This window comes from Strongylocentrotus purpuratus, unplaced genomic scaffold (genome assembly GCF_000002235.5).
Source record: "Strongylocentrotus purpuratus isolate Spur 01 unplaced genomic scaffold, Spur_5.0 spur5_scaffold_15, whole genome shotgun sequence".
NCBI lineage: Eukaryota > Metazoa > Echinodermata > Echinoidea > Camarodonta > Strongylocentrotidae > Strongylocentrotus > Strongylocentrotus purpuratus.
The window spans coordinates 11,755,213-11,778,010 of NW_022145600.1; the positions used below are offsets into that span (position 1 = coordinate 11,755,213).

Here is a 22,798-nt window from a genome sequence, read left to right on the forward strand (position 1 = left end):
AAAAAGGGGGAAAGAAAAGAAAGGAAAGGAAAGGGGAAAAAAGGAAAAGGGGAGAGAAAAAAAAGAAAAGAAAGGAAAGAAAGAGAAAAAAGGAAAAAGGGAAAAGGAAAGATAAAAGGAAAAAGAAGAGAAAGGGAAGAAAAGGGGAAAAGAAAGGAGAGAAAAAATGGGGAAATTAAAAAAAAAATACCATGACCGTACGCACCGGGGGGGGGGGGGGGGCAGTTGACCCCAGATTTTGAAAACGTACTTTTTCCTGAAAATGTTTAACAAAGCTCACAAGTAGTGAAGGTCTATACCAAATCCTTCAATTCTATGTTTGAAAATGCAAAAGTACCCTCGACCAGTTCGGTCGCTCGAACTCCCTTCACTCCTTTCGCTTTTGGGTTTTTTCGAAAACTTTTTACGCATCTTTCCCCCTCCCCCACCAGGAAAATATTCCGCATACGGCCCTGAAAAAGACAAATGAAAATAGGAAAATATAAGTGATATAACAAATTCGACACTCTTCGCTGGCGCGAGCTGCTTGCTAGCCTATTTTGTATTAATTGTTTTCACTTGCTCGTCCCCCTGAAAAAAAAAGGATTAGCATTGCCTAGAATACAATTGTGCCTGCCCCGACTGGCCCCGACCTGCAACCATGGCAACAATAACACCCAATTTATGTACCAAATGTTACTAAAAGAGACTAATTCATTTTTTCTCTCGCTACGCTCGCTCGCGAATAAATGGAATAGAAGTTGCCTTGAAAAGAAAATTGTGCCGTGACCCTTGACCTGTAACAATATCATTAAAAATGGAAGTGTTTTTTCGCCCTCTCGCCAAAAAGGAATTGATATCGCGTTAAACGCGATTGCGCCCATCCCGACCTGCACCAATAAAAACAAGTTTATGTATTAATTTCTATTAAAAGAGAATTGATTTTTTTTTTGCTTGCTCGCTATATGCTCGCTCGCCAAAATGGAATTGACATTTCTAACAAAATATGTGCGCCCCCTTGCCTGCAACAATAATCCCAGTAAATTTGTACCAAACGTTATTTTAAGACTATCTTTCCTAAATTGCTCGCCAGAATTGATTATTGATTGATTTTAGTGATTGATATATGAGGTGATTTTTTGTTTACCCTCTCTTGCTACGCTGTCTTTACAATTAACATCGCTGACAAACATGCTCGCCCCAACCTACAACAAATTACCAGTTAATAATTATGTACCAAACGTTATTCAAAGAAAATTTGGTTTGCTCTCTAGCTACGCTCCCTCGCCAAAATGGAATTAACATCACCTTAAACATGATTGTGTAAGCCCCGACCTACGCTCGCTCGCCGAAATAGAAGTAACATCGCTTTTACTATAAATCACGCTTGTGCCTGCCCCGACCAAATTTATGTACCATGTTCTCACTAAAAGAGAAGTGATTTTAGTGAAGTGATTTGTTTTTCGCTCGCTCGCCGAAGTGGAATTATGCTTACATTACTAACAAATGTGCCCGCCACTGACCTGCTACAATATCATTAAAAAGAGAAATGTGGGGGGGGGGGGGGGTTGCCTGCCCGCCAAAATGGGATTGACAACACGATTGTACCCACTCCCGACCTGCAACAATGAAACAAAGTTTATGTACCAATTCATTGAGGACAATTGAACCAAGTTTAATTGGCAATTATTAAAAAAAGAAGCGGTTTTTTTTTTTCTTGCCCGCTACGCTCGCTCACCAAAATGAAATTAACACCGCCCCAACCTACAACAACCAGTTAATAATTATGTACCAAACGTTATTCAAAGAAGTTTTGGTGTGTGCTCTCGCAAAAACGGAATTAACATCACCTTAGACATGATTGTGTAAGCCCTGACCTGCAGCAAAAAAAACCCCTGAAATTTATGAACCAATTGTCATTACACAAATTTTGCTCGCTCGCTACGCTCGCTCGCCAAAATAGAAATAACATCGCCTTTAATAATCACGTCCCTGACATGGAACAATGAAACCAAGTTCATGTACCATGTTCGCTCGCTCACTACGCTCGCTAGCTCGTGGAATTATGTGCCCACCACTGACCTGCTACAATATCATTAAACAGATAAATGTATGGGGGGGGGGGTTGCCTGCCCGCCAAAATGAGATTGACATTGCCTGAAACACGATTGTGCCCGCCCCCGACCTCGAACAATGAAACAAATTTGATAGCAATTCATTTAGAGAAATTGTATTTTCGCTCGCTAGCTAAAATGGGTATAAAATCACCCTAAACACAATATTGTTCTCACACCCGGCATGGGACATTATTGAACCAGGCAAGTTTAAGTGGCAATTATTTAAAAAAGGAAGGGATTTTTTCTTGCTCGCTACGCTCGCTTGCAAAAATAAAATTAACGTCGCTACCAAAAATTAATGAATGTGCCCACCCCCGACTTGCAACAATACCGGTTTATATACCAAACGTTACTTAAAGATATTTCTTTGCCCGCTCGCTCACCAGAAGTGAAAATTATCATCGGTTTTTTTTTTTTTCTTCTCGATCGCTTGTCCCTCCTGACGGAGTACCTCAGGTACGCCACTGCATAATCACATATTTTTATACATAGTAGATCAATTTGCACAATACAATACATTAAAAATACATGAAATTGACAGGGAAGGAGTTAAAGGAGAGTTTGTAGGATATGTAGGCCCCCTGTAAAAGTAGTTATTATTTTATGAGAAGAAAAAAAAAACGATAAAAATAACTAATTCAGTAATACAAAAATCAAGTTTAAACGTAAAACAAGTAAATGTGATAAATACATACATAAAAAACAATCTAAGTTACAAACATCAAAGTTGCATTAAGTCACACTAAAAATTATATTTGATTGGGGAATGCAATATAGCCTAGTCACTATTCAGAAGAAAGCTTTTAAGTCTCCTTTTGAAAATTTGTATTGACTAACACAGTAAAATATCGTTTGAACAAAAATTCTAGTTTTGGACCTGTAAAAACAAATGTATGTTTGTGCAAACGATGTTCTATTTAACGGTAGATGGTAAAAGCTCGCCAGGCAAGTGCAGGCACGTAGCCACGTGGGGGGGGGGGGGGGGGGGGGGGCACGTGCCCCCAAAAACAATTTCCAGGATCGGTTGAACTTTTTTAGACCCCTTTTTTTTTACCTCGATCGATTACATGTATGTGCCCCCCCCCCCCCCCCCCCCAAACATCAAACCCTGGCTACGTGCCTGGGCAAGTGAAGTAACTATAAATCAAATTATTTGGTACGAACATAATAGGCAAAAGCTAATTGTTTAGTGTTGAGCTTGCTTTAATTTTCAAAATGTTTTTATTCAGAAAAAGATTATTCGTGTGTGCCCGGTAATCTGCATTTATTAATAATACGAATCGCTCTTTTTTGTAATATAAAGAGTCTATTAATTTGGGAAGTTGCTGCACACTACCCCAGGCGATAAGTCCGTAATTAAAGTAAGGAAGAATAAGCGTGGAATACAAGGATAACATAATATAAAGGGGTAGGAAGCCTTTGCTAACGGCGGGATACCAGTGTTGCGAGTAATGATTTTGCAGATTATTAATGTGCGCTTTCCAAGATCAATGACTATTATAGACTATTATATAGCCCCACAAATTTAGTTGATCGGACCCTTTGAATGACAGTACCATCAAAAGTTATACAATTTGGCAAATTTGCAAACTTTTAACTAAATAGCATGTAACTAGGTTTGTCTAAGTTAAGTGATAGTTTGTTTGCTTTTATCCAATTTGTAACACTTTTAAGTTCGATCGCGATGTGACAACACAAAATATTCGAGTCGTCAGCAAGAAGTATAAATTGAAGCAGATGACTTCTCAATTTCGTTAATATTACTAATGAACAAAAGTGGGCCGAGAATTAACATTCCATTTACCTTACAGTTTGATAACATTCTATTCATCATTAGCTAAATGTCTACAAAATGTTCAGTCCACCTTATATTAACGATAAGGAAAAAACACCTTCAGTTCACACGTTCTCACTTGAAATAGAGAGAATCAAGTATGACATATATCTCCTGATTATAGTGAATCCAATTTTTCAGCAAATCGAAATATTACAACTCGGCGCAGAGCGCAATTAGCAATAACCTTGGGGGGGGGGGGGGGGGGGGGTCAGAACAAAATGCACATCACCACCAAGTAGCATAATGCAGGGGCGGCGGAGTGTCTTTCAAAATAGGGGAGGGGCACCAACAACAAAGGGCATTTTCGGATAAAAGGGGAAAATAAAAATAAAATAACCCATTTTTAGACATTGGTAAATACCATCGTCATGATTGTGATTACACTACCAGGGATGACATCAATATTTGTTTCTTTCTGTGCGTGGTACAAGATAATGCTTAATTAAGCAACATACCTTGCAGGCACAGCATGGGTCCAGTCAGCAAGGAGAGAGAGGGGGGGGGGGGTAATTGTAACGATTGGGGTGGGGTGGGGTGGGGCCATGCCGAAGGCTTGCGAGCTATATCATGTTCTTGTCTTCTTTATTCTTTCCGCATTAAAATGAGAGGGTGTGTGCCCCTTTCCCGTAACTCATAGCTATGCCATATATTATTACCAAAATAGTATAAGGACAAACTGGACAAAGTACGTAAAGAAACAATCGGAGAGGCAAAAGCGGTGTAGTGACAAAATGGCTGCCTTCTGCAATACTACATCTTGCTTTTGTGGGGGATTCCGATGATAATATGATGCATGGAAAACCATATCAGATGGAATGCATTCAAGACTCGTACAACATATAAAGAAAATGAAATATATCATCTATAAATTAACAAAAGAAATTAAAAACAAATCTTCACAATGGGAAAATATCATTAACTTTGAATACAGAAGTAAGCTGGTCATTTGAAATTCGACACACGCTTCTTTGGTATTCAGTTTTTTTTTCTTCTTTCTTCTGATTTCTCTCTCTCTCTCTCTCTTGGTTTCACGCTGCCTTCGAATAGACATTACAAACATGTATATATTACTAAAATGATTACTTCATGGCCAGAAAATACTTATGGAAAATAATTTATTCTCAAATAAAGACAATCCATTTCATACATACAGACAATTTAATATCTTTTTCATGATTGAACACTGGACATACCCAGGAATATTTTCACCTAAATCTAGCATTTGTTTTTTTATGTTCATTTGCCACACATTACCGTACATGGAGAAAAAAAAAATCAAAAATTGCAAGCAAGAAGTTTTTTCTGTTCATACTCACTTTAAAAAGGTAATACTGATAATGCCTCAACAATCTCACATACAAAATATTCACAATTTAAAACATGTTGATCCTGCATTAATCTAAATAACATATGCAACAAATATCACTGTAAAGAGTTGAAAAACTTTCAATTTTAATAACTTCATCATCTAAAATTTAAAAATTCATAATTTTTTGTTGGCAAATTGAAATGCAAAATGAAACCCAATATTTTAGAATTATTTGAATAAATTTGATTTCCATGCAATAAATAGTATCTTGCATTTTTCAAATGATGACAAAGGTTTGTGTAGTAACTGACCCTCTACTGGTAAATCATGCATTATCTTGTGAGAATATAACACCAATCCATGCCATGCAACAAAACAGCAAAACATAATTTTTTATTTACTAGGTTCAGGGCAAGTACAGGATCAATATGACCAATATCATGGAACATACGTCCCCTATGAAGAAAAAATATCAGAAATTGATCTTTTCTTGATAGATATAGGCATGTTCAAGTTGTAAAGGGGCCTCCACACAAATAACAAATTGGTCCAGCATATTTGAGTTCATAGGTCAACATATGCACAGCTTGTTATTGCTTCATTAAGATAGCATTTTCATAATAATTTTTGTAATATATACCAAAACAATCAATGTTTTGGAATAACATGGATTTTGTGAAAAAACAATTATAAGATAACACTAGAGTATGTATTTTCATGAGGAAATATCATTTAATTGATGATAAAGTGTCTTTTCCTCGCTCGCTATCTCGCGCCGTTTAGAAATCTCACGATTCTGGCAGTGTGGTGCCTGAATACCTACATATTTAACAACGAGGGGCCCAAATATCTTTTATATTAAAAAAAAAATTGCACTTTTAACACGCTCAATCGCTTCACTCGTTCACAATCATTTAGAAACAGGATAATTCGGGCAATGAGATGACTTATTTCGGATTCATACTGTTTCAATGAAATCGAATGGTCATAGAATGAAAAAGTGATTTCATTATGAAGTCATTGTAAACTCACTTTAAAAATAATAATAATAATAATATAGATTTACATAGCGTTTTTCACAAAATATAGCAATTACTAACAAGGCTTTCGTCATCCTACCTGGTCCCCATTTCTCTCCTGGGTTTGGAGTGGCAAATGTAGATTAATGCTTTGCCAAAGGAAATTAGTGCCGTATCGGGGATCGAACCCATGATCTTTGCGTTTCAAGTCAAGTGCTTAAACCACTCGACTACAACACCTCTGACTTAAGATCATTGTCACTTCGTTCCGTCCAGCCCCCAGGAATCTGTTCATGTTCCTGGGTATTTGAACCTTCGCAGTTAGTGCGTTCATTTCTTTCTAGTTCTAGTATGAAGGTCTTTTCATAGGGCCATAAGCAGTACATGTAATTGTCAGGTCAACAACAATCTTTGATTTGATGTGTTGTCAAAATGGCTCTCAAAATAAAAAGGGGTGGAGGAATATCCTCCTCATCAGTTGCTGCAAGTTGTGGCACAAGCTAACTAACAAACTAACGAATTTGACCATCAGAGGACTGCTTCAATAAATTTTTGAAATCCAATTAATTTCATTGGATTAAAATGGAAATGTATTATATATCATTCAAGACACTAAGAAGCGGGCTCTCATGGGGAATTTGACACTGTTTCGGGTGTTTACCCAATAACGGGTGTAGTCATTCATCAGGATTAGCCTTCATTTTTATGACCAACAAGCTTTATGTAATGCTCTGTCTTTTCCCCTTATGGTAAAGTCATTATTGGACATTTGGTTTAGTTTAATTTAGTTTATTGGTTTCCAAAATATCTCATTTTACAAAGAGTGTAACAACACATTGAAAATGATTACATACAATACCGGTACACACTATTCAGAACATTGTCCTTGAGTTGAACTTAAGAGAAATAGTGTCAGAGCCAATGGAAAAGCAGAGCTTGTTCTGGATAGGCTCCTTAAACTATAAATGACATAATTAACTAAAGTTAAGTTTATAAAAAACAAATACACATCTCCCAAAGACTCTCTGAGAGACAAGGGGCATCTCTTGATTGGCCAACGGGTTTGCTGTGTGCAGTCTTGTACACCCATTAACGGTATTTCCACCAAGTCTGATGTCAGCGAATTATGACCTCCTGCACATGGAAATTGAAGACCCACTCCCTTTCATGGCTCAACTAGTCTTATGGCAGTGGATTATCAATGTTTAGGTGGTTCATATAATTGTTGAACAGATTGTGAAATATATTTCAACTACATGTTTAATGAGAAGACAGTATTTTAATAAGTGCGACACATTGACGATTTCAAAATAAAAACAATGAAGAACATAGCATTTAAACTCCAAAACCTGTCCCAAACATTTACATGCTTTGAGTATGTTTAGAAAAATAACAAATAAAAGGAAAATGAAAAGAAGCTATACATCATACTTTACGTACTATATTTAAATAGGTATGGGGCAGTACCTCGACCTTCCCTTTCACTAATTTCACATATCATAATTCTAATGCAAGCGAAGGGCTCCCTCACTGTGGAGTACATTTCAATTCAGTTCATAAATTCAAACTGAAATCACAAAGATTCTTCCTTGCTCCGTACTGATCTTGATGCCCCATTACTCCTTCTTGCGTCACTCCCTCTTGCTCCAAATATAGTACTCCCGACCCTGATGTTTGTACTTCCCACAGAGATCTGCAAGACAAATAGAGAGCAAACATCACATGATGGGATTAATCAATTCAAATTTGTAAATAAGATGAGACAATGTCATTAAATTGACTAAATACACAATTATGATCAGTTTTTATACTGAACTATTTTTTTAGGGTAAGAGTGTTTAGGAGGTAGTCTAGTTTTCAGGCACAAAACCTTGTCAGTCGCTGTGTGTATCAGTGTCTGCACTGTGAGTCTAAGCTAACAGCATAATGCATAGGCTCTGTACTTTAGCTACTCCAGACACAGCTAGAAACTGACAGAGCTAGGCTCTGTTCAAGGCTTTAGGAACTTTGGTAAAGTGTCAAATTAGAGTCTGTGCCAGCAGACTAGTACTATTCCAGGATGCCAAAGTTAATGTAGTTGGATGAGCAAGTGCGCGCTTGTAAAATGGCGAATGGCCGGAATGCTCCCAAGGGAGTGGAGAATGTGTATACATTGTGTGCGGGTAAGCCTGAATCCGATGACCGGGGTAATAATATATCTGTAAAGCACTGTAAAGCACTTGGACACATTGTTGTATTGATGTATTGGACGCTATATAAAAGCGGAATGTTATTATTATTATTACTTACTGCATGTTCAAAGTCATGTGACATGCCCATACTCAGTTCCACCTTGTCTATATCCAGACTGCATTCCTTGCATAGATCTTCTCTACATCTAACAAGACACTGTGATAAAGAGATGGAAGAAATAAACGGTGCTACAGTGACAAATATACACGTTATTCTCAAGGCTAATTTATAACATTAAAGAGAAGGTCGAGTTCTGGGAAGAAGTGAAATATAATTTGTGAGCATTATCATTGTATTCTGCAAGTGTGGAAGAACAACAGATAAAACGTGTTCCCTGAAAAGCATGGCTCTTCAAATGCCTGTAACATCTTAACATTTGGGACAGATTTTTATGCCACATGTTTGTGTAGTCCCATATACATCTTTCTGTGTACAGTGCTTGTAATTTTACCAAGACTGGGCCAAATTTCTTATCATTTTGATGATTCCAGAAACTTGCAGTACACATCAATACTTATGCTAGATGATCAACCTTTTCTGGTCGATTCCCCAATGTTTCTTTCACAATGCAATCGCATGACCAGAACTCAACTTTATCTTCAATCAAGTCAAATGTTTTGTCCTGCAGATACAGTGAAACCTGCTTTAGAGACCACCTGTATACAAAGACATTTTTGGTTTCCCTTGACAATCTTTTCTAATAGGGACCTGTACTAAAAGAACCTCTACATAAAGACTATTTGCCTATAAAAAAACACTTTTGTTGTCACCCTAGAGTGGTCTTTATATACAGGATTCACTGTACATGTAACACTTGATGTTTTGGTTTTGGTTTTCTGGTTGAAAGGAGAATTTAATACAATCTGCCAGCCTACATGAAATGAACTATAATCCATCCATCAAGGGAGAAATTCCATGCCTGGTTCAGTAAAATATACATGCATGCTACAGTCGCAAATTTACATTTCATAAATGAGTTAACACCAGACAACAATTGAATCAATCTAATATCATCTGTTACATATATGACATGTTTTCTGTCATTTGACATCATGCTGGAAAATAAGAAACAATCTTCTATTATATCTAAAACATAACATAAAATGACAATCGTGAGATTTTTGGAAAACTAAAATTGGTGTTACCTGAAAATCTGGATTGGGACCACTCTCAAGATCATGATCAAAAGCTCCAATAGTCATGAGACCTGCAAAGTCTAAGCTTGGGCAGTTATCAAAGAGATGTCTCACTAAACTGCTACTCTCCTCTGGCGGCACACCACTCTTATCTGGCAAAGGGAAAATAACATGTTATTTCCTTTTTAAAATGTAGCTAGTCACTGTTGCTTTGGAATTAAACCCCACTCGTTTATGTAATGGGGGAAACAAATTGCATTTTTTACAAGTACACAAAAATATCTCTTTTTTCACAAGAATGTAGCAAGTTCCTAATGATTTAGTGTTTAATCCCACTCTTTTTTTGTGAAGGGAAGGAAGAAAAAATGCATACTTATCAAACAAACAAAAACAATTTTTTTTCCTTTCTTCAAAATACAAAAATAGATGCATCTAGTAACTACTGAAGTCAGATTACACTCCACTCTTTTATATGAAGGGCAGAACGAAATAAAAGTGATATAATTTCCTACTTGCTTCTCCGCTTGTGTTGAGTTGCACATAAACCCTGAGTTTTCCTCTGTCTGTCTCTTTGCTCCAATGCTTCTCAAGCTCTGAGGCTAACTTCTTAGAATCCACAGTCTCCACCATGTATAGATTAGGAGAGCCTTAGGAAATGAAAAGGGGAAAAAATAGGAGAAAAATAGCGTCTGAAAGAAATATATCAATCTTTCTCACCTAATTCCATGAATTCTATTCCAATATTGTTTGAATTCCCTTTCTTACTTTTTTCTTTTTTCTTTTCCTGATAGAAATATTTGTTATCTTGTTTGTTTATTCAGTTTCTTTATTAATATTCAGATTACCATGTTCTGCCAAAATGATTTTCCTAAAGGACCTAATAAAATATTGAATAATTTATTACCTTCCATGATTACTTCCATCATTTACATCCAAAATCTCACTTCATTAACATTTCACTATTCTTATTGGAATCCCAATACCAATACCGGTATCACGATGATACTTCAAAGTCAGATGCATTCCCCAAATGAAATGTCGAAACTAATGATCATTTGCCAGATAAGCACAAAGCACATACACACACATGATGACACATCAAAACTTTGGTGAAAGATGGTTTTTCTTCCTATAAGATGGAGACAGATCTCATTAGCTATTGATACACTCAAGAGTACAGGGATGCCAGTTAGAATTGATCAAAGGGCCTTGCAGCACACACAAAAAACCTAAAATATGGCCTGAAAATAACACGCCAGGGCCTGAATTCAGGCTTTTGCTTAAAAACTGGCATCCTTATTAGAGAAGCTTGTATGACAATTAGTTTTTTTTAAAAAAAGAAGATTTTCAAGGTCTGTTCGGGTGAAAGTGTGAGAGGGGGTTTTACTCACTGAGAAGTTTCTTGACCTTGTTACTCTGGAGATGACCTATATAATGCCACCTAATGTCTGCACATTGCTCTCTGATCAAGTCATCATGAGCTTTGTCGACTAACTCTTGTACCTGACAAAAAAACAAACAAAAACACTTACACATAAATTAAACCCTTTATCATCAACACTCCCATCAAATATGTATGTTCATTTATTTCTCCAAAGCTGATGGCGTAAAATGAGACTTATAAAGTGCCTTGATTATCAAGTCCATCATATGATTCATATCCTCAACAAATTTCTAAAGTTTAGATTTGCTCCGCGAACATTAATGAAGGTGCAAAGTTATTTCAAAGTATATCCCTAAAAATTATTTTCATTTCACCCCTTTTTAAGATTCAGAATAAAATGATCACATTTCCTGAAGTAAAATGGAAGCCACAAAAGCTTGAGCAAACACGTCTATATTACTGAGACCATAAAACTTAACCATTCACCAAACTAATTGCTTGCAAAAATAAACAATTCAACTTTGGTCCAGGCACCTTTGCAGTGGTTGTACTAGTTGCTATGAGATTGGTGAACACTTTTATTATATATACATGTAAATCTTAACAAATGATACAGATCAAATCATCATGGCAGTAAATAACAGCATGTATTCTTCTCGTACTAGTTATAGACGTGCAGTAGAAATATCAATATTCACTTTACATTATGTTCTTATAGCAGACCAATTAGAGACCTTGATTGAAGTACGAAAGACTGTGCAGTCAGACATCTTTGTAGTCGTGTATTCATGTATTATACAAGTACTTATTGTTTCATAACTGACCTGGCATACATGTAAGTCATGGGTTGCAGGGTATTCTATATTTAGGTATACATGCTAGTCTGTATTTGCAGACTCTGTCAACTAGCTATCACTACACAATTTGTTTTCAATGCAACCTAGCTGTAATAACAAAACCTTTTCTGAATAATACATATTATGTTGTCATAGAAAACTGTTTCTCCCATTGACAAAACACAGCCTTCTTACAGGCAGCTCACAGCTTGTTCTTACATAATTTTCACCGAAGTTGCGTTGTCCTGTTTGATAAGCCTGCAGGATCATAGACACTGGTTTGGTTTTGCTCACTGCTACTAATCTTGGCTCAACACTGGGAATCGTCTACAAAAATAAACATTTAAATAAATAAACATCCTGTATTGAAATAGAAATACAGACTTAGACTTTGAATTCATGGTAAACTTGATTTCTTTCTTCTTCGATTTTTCAAGGCATCAACATTGCAGACTAAAAGTAAACGAGTACGACTAGATACTAATGCATGCAACTAAAAATGATCCTGTTGAATACCAAGAAAATGATTTTAATTCAGGTCAGAGATTTTGAAGAAAAAGAAAAAATCAGATTAAACAGTTAACTAGCTAGTCTAGAAATCTAGACCTATATTCTACATGTGCTTGACCCTACAACAACAATTGGGTAACACACAAAATAATAATTAAATACAGACAGTCTCATCTAATTGGAATCTTCAATTAAAGAGGTACATAAGGCAATAAGCTAGTAAAACTAAATGATCTTAATGATAAGATGTTTGCTAGAATTTAAACACTTCTTCTCCCCCTCGGCCCAGAATAATTCCCTCATTTAAAAAAAGCGATGTCAGATTTTTCAGACACAAACACTGCACTCTGCATTCAATTTTACTAGTTACTTAACTTAGTTCTTAGTCTTACATCATGTCATTGATATCTTGCAACTGTGGTAAACGCAAGTGGGCAACAATTCATCCCCCCCCCCCCCCCCCCCCGCTTCGCCCCTTTACATTGATTACACCAGCTCCCTATACTGCATGCTACGCCAGCTCGGGTCAGCTCAGGCTTCAGCTAGCCGCGATCTCCGCTGGCTCTGGCGCCCCACCGATCGATCCGCTACGTACGGTACATCATTCATAATCATACTCATAGTCATAGGCCCTAGTTCATGACATTAGACGTTCTCTAACTCACCGAAGCCTTTTGCAAGGAGGCTGCTTGAATCCGTTCACGCACAGAACTCAGTGCTTTGGCTACACTGTTTTCAGTTGCCATTATGATCCTTTGCATCACACAATCCTTGACCAAATGATAAATAATGGATTAGATTTTGCAGCAGCTCTACTTGCGATCAAAGATTCGGGCTAGTCCGCAACGCAAAACAATTTAATTCGAGCTATGGTGTCTTTAAAAAACAACGACAAATGAATGTGTAATATGGGTAATAAAGACAACATCATGATGTTGTATATGCCACCTTTTATTTTTACATTCGACACTCTAGTAAAAGCTTTTACTAGAGTGTCGAATGTAAAAATAAAACGTGGCATATTAAAGCAGAACAAATACCTTTTAAACTGGTACATTTCACGCGTTGAAAACGTCAAATTTCAATTTCAAGTTGAGATTATGATACACCCATTTAGGAACATGCAATTCTACGGAGTTTAGGTTAAAAAAAAGGGTTTAAAGGGCCAAAGTCTGCCGTTTTCTTTATATTAGCCTAAAGAGTATGCTCCACGCATTCATATACAGTTTAAATTGTGAAAATCCGTTGAAGGGTTGTCGAGATACAGACCGATATATGATGACAGAATAGGCAAATTTCTGGACACGAGGTTAAAGATTATCTTATGTATTTCTTTATTTACACAATTAATGGCACCAATTTTCATGAAAAAAAGGATTTTGCATCACAATTATTCTCATATCTTTTTACCAACAAATGTTTTGAACCTGAAATTTTGCCCAAGCAAATTATGAGAACAGAAAGGTGGTTTATAAAGTCGTACAAGGATAGACTTCATTTACCACTAAATAACAGCATCTAATTTGCATTATGAATTACATTTTTATTAGAAAAGGCAATCTATGCCTACTATTTACACATACGCCTTTTTGTATTGAGGTTACTGAAAATAAACATGATAATCATACTTGGTTGTACAGCAATAGAGTCATGTTGACAGATACAGTGCGTCCCAGAAAAACGGAACCAAGAATTGTCGATGTTTTTATCATAACTTAGTGATAATTATAATAGATAAATGACACATATTTGTAAAGCTTAGATCCTCTTCTTTTATATGATGCAACTCATATGATGCATATTTCACGCATGAGTGATTGAAATTATTTTGAAGAGAGGAAACCAAAAAGTCATTTGGCGGACGGTATCTGAATTTCAAAGAGAAAATCACATTTCTAGAAAGTTCAGTTTTTGCCCTTTCATATGACACCTCACTCAGGAAAAATGAGCAAGGAATAACAAAGTTCTGTTTGTTTAAAGTAGTGCTTGCATTTCCATAATGTGATTTTTCCTTTGAAATTCAGATACCGTCCGCCAAATGACTTTTGCTTCACTAATAAAAACAGTAACATCAACATACAGTAAATATAACAGAAATACTACTTAAACATAATTATTATATTTTGGTTGGAGTTATTAAAATAATAAAATATTGAGAGTTACACATGTCTTACATTTAGGTGTGGTAATCATTAGAAATTATGCAAACTTTTTGTTAATTCATCAAATTGTAAACAAATTGTAAACAAACAGGAGAACCTCCTAGAAATCCAAGGCTTATGAAATGCTGGCAAAAGTCACAGTTTTTAAATGATATCCTGGCAAAAAGTATACACCAAATCGCACGAATTGATTAAAAAAAAAAAAAAAAAAGATTTTCTTCATCTTCGAAGGCGGGCACACCCCTCCCCCTCCCAGCCGGCTGGATCCGCCCCTGCCCTGGGGGTGTGTGCTCCTTACCATTTACTATAACCAAACTGATATTAGAGCCAACTGGACAAAGGGACACGATTGGAGAGACAAAAGCGGCGAAGTGACAAACTGGCTGCCTTCCGCCAAACTACATCTTGCTCTTTGGGGGATTCCGATGAAAATATGATTCATGGACAACCATATCAGATGGGATGCAATCAGGACTCGTACAACCTGTGAAGAAAATGAAAAATAATTATCATATCTAAATCAATGTTCAATTGGAATGTTGAGCACTTTCAAGAGACCACGACGTGGATGTAGGCCCTTTATTTCGTTTCATTATTTCGTTCCAATAGTATGAACCTAACATTGCTGCGCTTGTAATGTGCTTCTTAAAAGGTCTAAATAATTATATCGAACACATAGAAACCAAAGTGGATTAAGCCTATTATAATGTTAATTTCTCAGTTAAAGATAATTTACACAAAAACAATGCAAAAATGCGTTATGTAGACAATGTTATACGTAAATGTTTGGTTTAAACTGTCGCAGCTGTACGTGTTTAAAGATGACTATTCATTTTGCACCGTTGCAGAGGCCAATTCACGGTTAAGCGGAAGTGGACCCGTCATTTACAGGCACATAGCCCCCCCCCCCCCCAACAAAAAAAAAAAATTCCAAGATCGGTTGAACTTTTTTAGACCCCTCCCCTGGACGTCGATCAATTACATGTATGTGCCCCCCCCCTCCCCCCCCCAAAAAAACATAAATCTCTGGCTACGGGCCTGGTCATTTACCCCCAAAAGAAAAATCAAGTCTTCACTAAAAATATGCTACCTCTTTACAATGAATAAATAACTTCTACCCAAATTGTGCTACCCTTTCACCCCCATCGCCAGGTTAGTAGACTGGACTCTTTAAAATATTAATCCGGACAAAAAAAAAATCATTTCGGGGGAGGGGAATGTTGAACTTATAGTAGCTTTCGAACGTTTGGACCCGCCCTTTCCGCCCCTTTCCACCGTTGCTCTTTGGTGGGGGTTGGGGGGCTGGTATCAAAAGTTAACACTCTGATACACCACTGTTTGCTAAGGCATTGTCTAGTTCGCTTCTGAGAATTTCCAAAATATTTGAAACACCTTTGGAACCCTGCAAAAAATAAAATGAAAATAGATCAGTTCTCATATTTCATGTAGTTATCTGCTTTTAAATAGAGTATGAAATATAATATTATCTACTAAAAATAAAAGTACAATCTCGGGTTGTTTGAAGTTAATTTGTACGTAATGAAAATTGTAATAAACATGTTCACATAACACATTTTGTATGGTGTAATGGGAGTCTGTTTAGCATAACAAGAAATCAGACTGTGTTGATTATCAGAAAACAACGTCCCATCCGATAGTGTATCCAACATGTCCTCCTTGTTGAACTTCAAACCTAGCTCCGAGAAAGAGTTTGGGTACCCTTTTATTCAGAAGGAAACGTAAAATAGGTACTCGAGATCGGTACTAGATAAATGACTTCCTAAGGAACACAAATTTCGCCTTGATTAGGGTGTTTTATCCCACAAGCGGACAAATAAATAAATATATCGATCAATCAATAAATAAAAATCACTTTGGAGCTAAATATGATGGCCCGTATTCTGAAGTCGTGTCTAACTTAGCCACGTCTAAAGTTAAACAACTGTTTAGTTAGACACGACTTAGACAGGACTTAGACGCGAGGTCGTGTCTAAGTCCTGTCTAACTAAATTTCGTATTCTGAAGTCGTGTCTAAGTCTCGTCTAACTAAACAACTGTTTGGCCCGTATTCTGAAGTCGTGTCTAACTTAGCCACGTCTAAAGTTAAACAACTGTTTAGTTAGACAGGAGTTAGACACGACTTCAGAATACGGGCCTTCGTGTTTAAGTGTTTAACTTTATTTAAACACGACTTCAGAATACGAAAAAAGTTAGACACGACTTCGTGTCTAAAGTTAGACGGGACTTAGACAGGACTTAGACAACTGTTTAGTTAAACAGGAGTTAGCACGACTTCAGAATACGGGCCTGTTTATATACCTGGCAAGCTAGTCCCCACAAAATAGGTCTTCCTACAAACACAGCTCTTGCACCCCTCCCAAGAGCCTTGAAGACATCTGTTCCTGTCCTTATTCCTCCATCCATGTATACCTCTATCCCACGACCACGGACTGCATCTACTACCTCGGCCAATGCATCGATCTGCAAATACATTTGTTTTCAAAGGCGATGCGAAATAAATTAACAAACTAAAGACTTTACAACAAAATTGGACCTGTAAATGCCTCTGAACTTTTTTTTTCGTAACCATGGTTCCAAGCGGCCGGGTCAGGACTTTTTGCCATCTAGCTTCTAATAGTTTGGGAGGATGCCTAAACGTGAGTAATCTCATATAATAGATCATAATTAGGAACAGCGGTCGACCCATAGGCGTAGCCTGGGGCGAACAAGGGGGCCTTGCCCCCACTATTCAGCCCCTAAAAAAAGCAGTACCTCATGCTTCACGAAGGAATTGTATACATCCCCCTAAAAAGAAAGGTCCTATCGGGTAGTGTATTTCATACTAAAGAAGCCTTTGAGATACTGCTCTCGGAAAATTCTCCAAATCACTTGAAAGGGTAAAATTAGAAATGAAGAAGTCATGGCCAGAATCTCCAATTGCAAATTTCCACTGAAGTGAATCCTTGCCCGGCCGCATTACTGAAGCACAACGAAACAGGTTTTTTTTTTAATCGTGTCGTTTTAGTTTTTACCTTTTTTAAACAAAAAATGAAAATAGCCCCACCCCCTGGCAAAGAAGAAGAAGAATATTGCTTCTTATTCCCCCTGCACTTATTCACCGGCTGGCTGATTCGACGCTAAATATTTTCTCAAGATTTGCCCCCCCCCCTCCCCCCCCCCACCTCCTTTGTCGCCGGCTTGATCCGCCCCTGAGCCCAATTGACGTGATTGAACAGCGTATGCTTTGCTAAACGCTTACTCATGGAGACTGTTGTAGGAACAAATAGGCAAGGACGGCCAAGGAAGGGATGGGAAAGTGACATCCTAGAATCCAGCACCTACCAGAAGGCATATATGAATTGCTCAAGATAGGAAAAATGGTTTGAATATGTATGTGGATCCCAGGGGCGGCCGAACGACTTCCAAAGTGGAGGGGCACCAACAAAAAAAGGGCACTTTCTGGAAAAAAGGGCACCTATACAGTGGGAAATCTCAAAGCGAAAATATACCATTTTTTTTTAGACATTGGTATATACCCCTACATTGTGATTACATTATCAGGGATGATTTCAATATTTGTTTCTCTTCATACATCATACAAGATATCGCTTAAGTATCATACTTTACAGTTGGGTGTGATGTCTGAATATGCATTTACGAGCGAGCGAAGCGAGAAAAATTTTAAAATCTGTGAGGTCGCAGTGCGAAAAATTACATCTTATAAAGAGGAAAAAAGCCAATCGTGATGGGGTTAGAAGCACATTCTCATAACGGAAGACTGAAAAGACCTTTGATAAGTAACATAGTTGTATCATCTTTAAATGCGAGCGAGCGCAGCGAGCGAACTTTGGGGGAAATTGCTCTTAGTCGCTTTAAATAAGGGGCACGTTTAATGATTACATGAAAAGGGGACAATTATCGAAAGGGATAAGACGATTATTAGAAAAGAAAAGGAGCACGTGTCAAAGTACAAAGGATAATTATAAGAGGTGAAAATGAGGCATTTTTTCACCTGAAAAGAGGCACTCACCAGTGATGAAAAAGAGGCGTTTACGAAAATGGGAAATAGGCATTTGTTGACGGAGGGGCACCCATCAGATTTTGATAGGGGCATTTATAAGAGGTGAAAAGAGGATAGGTCCCTTATTAGAAAGGAAATGGGGCACGTATCATTATTAAAAGGAGAATTATCAGAGGTGAAAAGGGGCACTTATGAAAATGTAAAAGGGGCACTTATAATGAAGGAAAATGTGCATTTGTTGAATGAAAAGGGGGCACCGTTCAGATTTTTAAAATGGGCAGTTATGAGAAGGGGAGGGAGCTCTTTCTTTTTAATGGGGGCACTTATCATAAGGAAAAGGGGCACTTATTAGAAAGGGAAAGGGGTAGTTATGAGAAGGGGAAGGAGCTCTCTCTCTCTCTCTCTCTCTTTTTATTGGGGGCACTTATCATAAGGAAAAGGGGCACTTATTAGAAAATAAAAGGGGCACATGTTAAAATGAAAGGTGTGCTCATCCGAGTTTAAAAAAGGGGTAGTTATTAAAAGGAGAAGGGGCACTTCTTACAAAGGAAAAAAGGGGTAGTTGTCAAAGTAAAAGGAGCACCTCTCAGTTTTGAATAGGGCAATCATCAGAGGTGAAGGGGGCACTTATCAAAAGTGAAAAGGGGCACTTCTCGTACCTGAAAAGAGGCACTTACTAGAGATTAAAAAGGGCACTTATTCAAGATAATTTCAAGATTGATGAGAATGGAAAATGGACACTTATTGCAAAGGGAAAGGGGCACGTGTCAAAAATAAAAAGGGCACTCGTCAGAGGTGAAAAGGGGGCAGGGGTACTTTTACTAAGTAATAGGGGCACTTGTCAAAGTAAAAGGGGCACTTTTCCTATGTAAAAGAGGCACTTCTTACAAAATAAAAGGGGCACTTTTCCTATGTAAAAAGGGGCACTTTTGGGGTATCTGAAAAAGTGGGGGGCACTGTGCCCCCCTGCCCCCCCCCCGGGAGGGCCGCCCCTGGTGGATCCAACGTCTTTAGGGACACGGTGACAGCTTAGCTGCTTAGTTTAAGTAGACCACTCTGAAAGGGGAGAGTGTGGACTCAAATTTTAATGGAAATAGAGAATGAGCGAGATAGAGAGAGAGAGAGGAAAAACAATATTTGTATTTAAAAAAAATATTTTAGAAAAAAATCGAGAAAGAAAGGTGCATTGAAGTCGAGTTGCCGACATTATAAGCAAGGTTTTTCGAACGATGTTGGAATTATTTAGTTGATTTGAGATTATATTGAGATACTGACAATTCGAAATTTATGATCAGTATATACCATAAAAACATCCCAACCCGTGGTCATGAATTATTTAGGAAATAAAACTCACTGGAGCAGGAGCACCATCTGATTGTCTTCCACCATGAGCTGACACCAGTATCCCATCAACCCCTGCGTCCGCTGCTTCCCTTGCCGAGTCAGCTATATAAATGTAAATATAAATAGCAATTGATTGACAACGATGAAAGAAATAATACCAATTTTTTGCCAAATATACTTCTCATAAGAAAATGAGGAGTTTCAAACATTCTGCATATTTCGTTCTGAAAATGTCAACGCAATAACTGGGTTTTGTAAAGAGATCCAACCTATCTGCTAAAAGGAGCTATTCGTTTATCCCTATCAGATTCCAAAGTATATAGGATAGAAAAAAATACCACATTTGACATTTGGCATATTTTAGTAATGAGGTTGTTCTGAATGATGTTCTATAATATCTTTAGAAGTGACCCTGCTTGCGTTCGTAGTCCTTGGATTTCAATGAGATCGATGATGGATCTTACACTAGGCTTTTAATCAGATGGCATAGAATGATAATACTATACAGTTCGAAGATAATACATTAAAGACTCACCAGACACAATTCCCTTACAGACAATTGGAAGATTTGTTATTGATTTTATCCATCTGATGTCCTCCCAAGTAGCCGAGTCATTATACTGCATCTGATGTAAATATTGTACATATCTTGTGTCTCCTTCTGCCTTGGCTGCTCTTGAAGAAGGAATGTCTGCCTCAAAATTACTCATGCTGAGGGAAAAAAAATCGAACCGGTAACGGATCAAAACAAATGAAGGAATACTAAACCTTCTTGTCATTACTTTTGAGAAGATAAATACTGGCGTTCCCGTGCCCCGTCATGACATAAATAAAATGCGAGGAACCGATGAGACCGAGATGGTGTGAATGGAATGGGTCATGTCCCCCACCCCCTCCCTCCAGCTTTCTTATTTTGTCTCCCACTCTTTCTCTTGGTCTTTTATATTGGTTTCTCCTTTCATATTCAAATGTTTTCCCTATTGGCTACACCCCAACTCAAGATAAACAATTTCAATTTTTACAATATTTTTCCGGGAGGAATACAATACATATTACAACATCAATTCTTAAAAATTACCGTACACTAAGATTTCTTCCATTATTTGTAGAAAAATTATTTATCTAAATTACAAATGAGCAATATAAAATTTCATACGGAAATGCAAAACTGGCTGTCTCCTTGTTCAGAGCTGCTCGGACTTTTGAGTCAATACCGGGAACAGGCGAGTCAACAGTGATCACGAGAGCTTTGAAGCCCGCCCTCTCAGCTTCACGTACGACGTGCTGTGTCAGTAAACGATCATTGAAGAGATATGTCTGCATCCAACGGAGGCCACCTGGAGCAGCTGCCGAAACATCAGCAATGGTTGTACTGGAGACGACGGAGAGGACCATGAGAGCTTCTGCTGCTGCAGCACCTGAAAGAGCAACAAAAGAGACGAGCATTTACCTAATTCCTAAAATCCAATGTAGTTTTGTGACGGGTTTGAAGGTCCAGAATTAATAGTCTCAACAAATCTCGTTATAGTCTGCTTGCGCTTACGAGCATTTCAACTAGAAAATCACATCTCTCATGTGGAAGGAAAAAAAGAATTACGCTTTTGTCTGAGAAGACGTAATTTTTGGTAAAACTAAGATTTCTATCAGCCAAAAGACGATAGGGACCGGGCATATCGTTAATTTCCCGCTCTGGTGTCTAGGGCGGGATGATACAAAAGTGAATAATCCAATCGAGCCACCTTTTATAGGGGTGGAGAGAGAAGATAACAAGGGCAAATTCTCATCAAATCCCCTTCCTGGGGATGACGAGAAGAGACGAAATCTTGCCTAATCACCTTCCTGGGGATGACGAGATCTCATTAAAATCACCTTACTGAGAACTGATGACAAAAAGAGACGTGATCTCGTCAAGCACCTCACTGGGGATGACGGGATCTCATCAACCATCTCCTGTGATGACGAGATCTCGTTAAAATCACTTCCCTGTGATGACGAAAAGGGACGAGATCTCGTCAATCACCTCCCTGTGATGCCGAGATCTTGTTAAAATCACTTCCCTGCGATGACGAGAAGAGACAAGATCTTGTTCATATAACAGCCTTATTTTGTCAACGAGCAAACATTACATCTTATTACCTTATCTAAAATTTTAAAAACAATTTCCATGGGTTATATAATGGGGTACAGAGATTGCTCTTCAAATAATTTCTCAAAGGTTTTTGCGACACAGTGTTGCATAAACTTGTACAAATAGAAAACAAAGAACGTTTGTTCAGTTTTTTAAAGTAGATATTTACTTTAAGAAGAAGTTAATTCGTACAGCAAAAATGAGATATCGATCGGAAGTTTACGCTGCGTGTAAAAGGGCACGCAGTTAATTCAACATTCAAGGCAATCTTCCTATGATTGATGCCCCTGCATAGGAATATATTGGTCAAATTATATATCCCCGCCCCACCCAAAGCCCAACGCCCCTGTAAGTGTCACGCACGGGGTCATATCAGTAATTTCATGCCCTTTTACGTTAAGGAGGCGGGAGGGGGCAACAAACTGGCAAAGTACATGGATCATACCTACCTTGAAAATGCCTCTGTGCTTTCTTTGAGGCACCATCCTCGTTCTCGCCCGTAGCTGTAGTATAGCAGGTAGACGTAGGGCAGTATTTCCCGTGCCCGTTTTTCGTAGTCTTCGACGGTAAACAATTGATCCTCCTCATCAGCCATGCTTCACATGTCATGAAAATGTCATCATTTATTTAAATAAAATTCAAGCCATCGGAGGGATGAGGTAATGAGTCAGTTTGAAAATGCAATTTGCGCTCCGGTAGAAAAAAAAGTTATGTCTGCCAACTGAAAAAAAATAAAGAAAAATTACAGGGAACGTGCGCATGATATTGATAGTTCAGTAGAAGT

At 37.8% G+C, this 22,798-nt stretch overlaps 2 protein-coding genes across 3 annotated transcripts; both read right to left on the reverse strand.

The window, feature by feature from the left end:
* Positions 1 to 7,334: 7,334 nt before the first annotated feature.
* LOC100892312 (pyridoxal phosphate homeostasis protein) lies at positions 7,335 to 13,187 on the reverse strand. Of its 2 annotated transcripts, XM_003730245.3 has the most exons (7): positions 13,025 to 13,187; positions 12,069 to 12,176; positions 11,021 to 11,132; positions 10,142 to 10,276; positions 9,639 to 9,781; positions 8,551 to 8,649; positions 7,335 to 7,954 (listed from the first exon to the last, which is right to left on the reverse strand). In XM_003730245.3, exons 1-7 carry the CDS (start codon positions 13,118 to 13,120, stop codon positions 7,835 to 7,837), a joined length of 813 nt encoding a protein of 270 aa, XP_003730293.2. In that variant the 5' UTR covers positions 13,121 to 13,187; the 3' UTR covers positions 7,335 to 7,834. The 2 variants fall into 2 exon arrangements, with proteins under 2 accessions (XP_003730293.2, XP_030841437.1); XM_030985577.1 differs by lacking the exon at positions 12,069 to 12,176.
* A 1,709-nt stretch (positions 13,188 to 14,896) lies between these two features.
* Positions 14,897 to 22,609, reverse strand: LOC100890229 (hydroxyacid oxidase 1). The gene is made up of 8 exons (XM_030985945.1): positions 22,464 to 22,609; positions 21,761 to 21,894; positions 21,043 to 21,304; positions 20,422 to 20,597; positions 19,897 to 19,988; positions 16,841 to 17,002; positions 15,854 to 15,923; positions 14,897 to 15,005 (listed from the first exon to the last, which is right to left on the reverse strand). Exons 1-8 carry the CDS (start codon positions 22,607 to 22,609, stop codon positions 14,920 to 14,922), a joined length of 1,128 nt encoding a protein of 375 aa, XP_030841805.1. The 3' UTR covers positions 14,897 to 14,919.
* Positions 22,610 to 22,798: the final 189 nt, after the last annotated feature.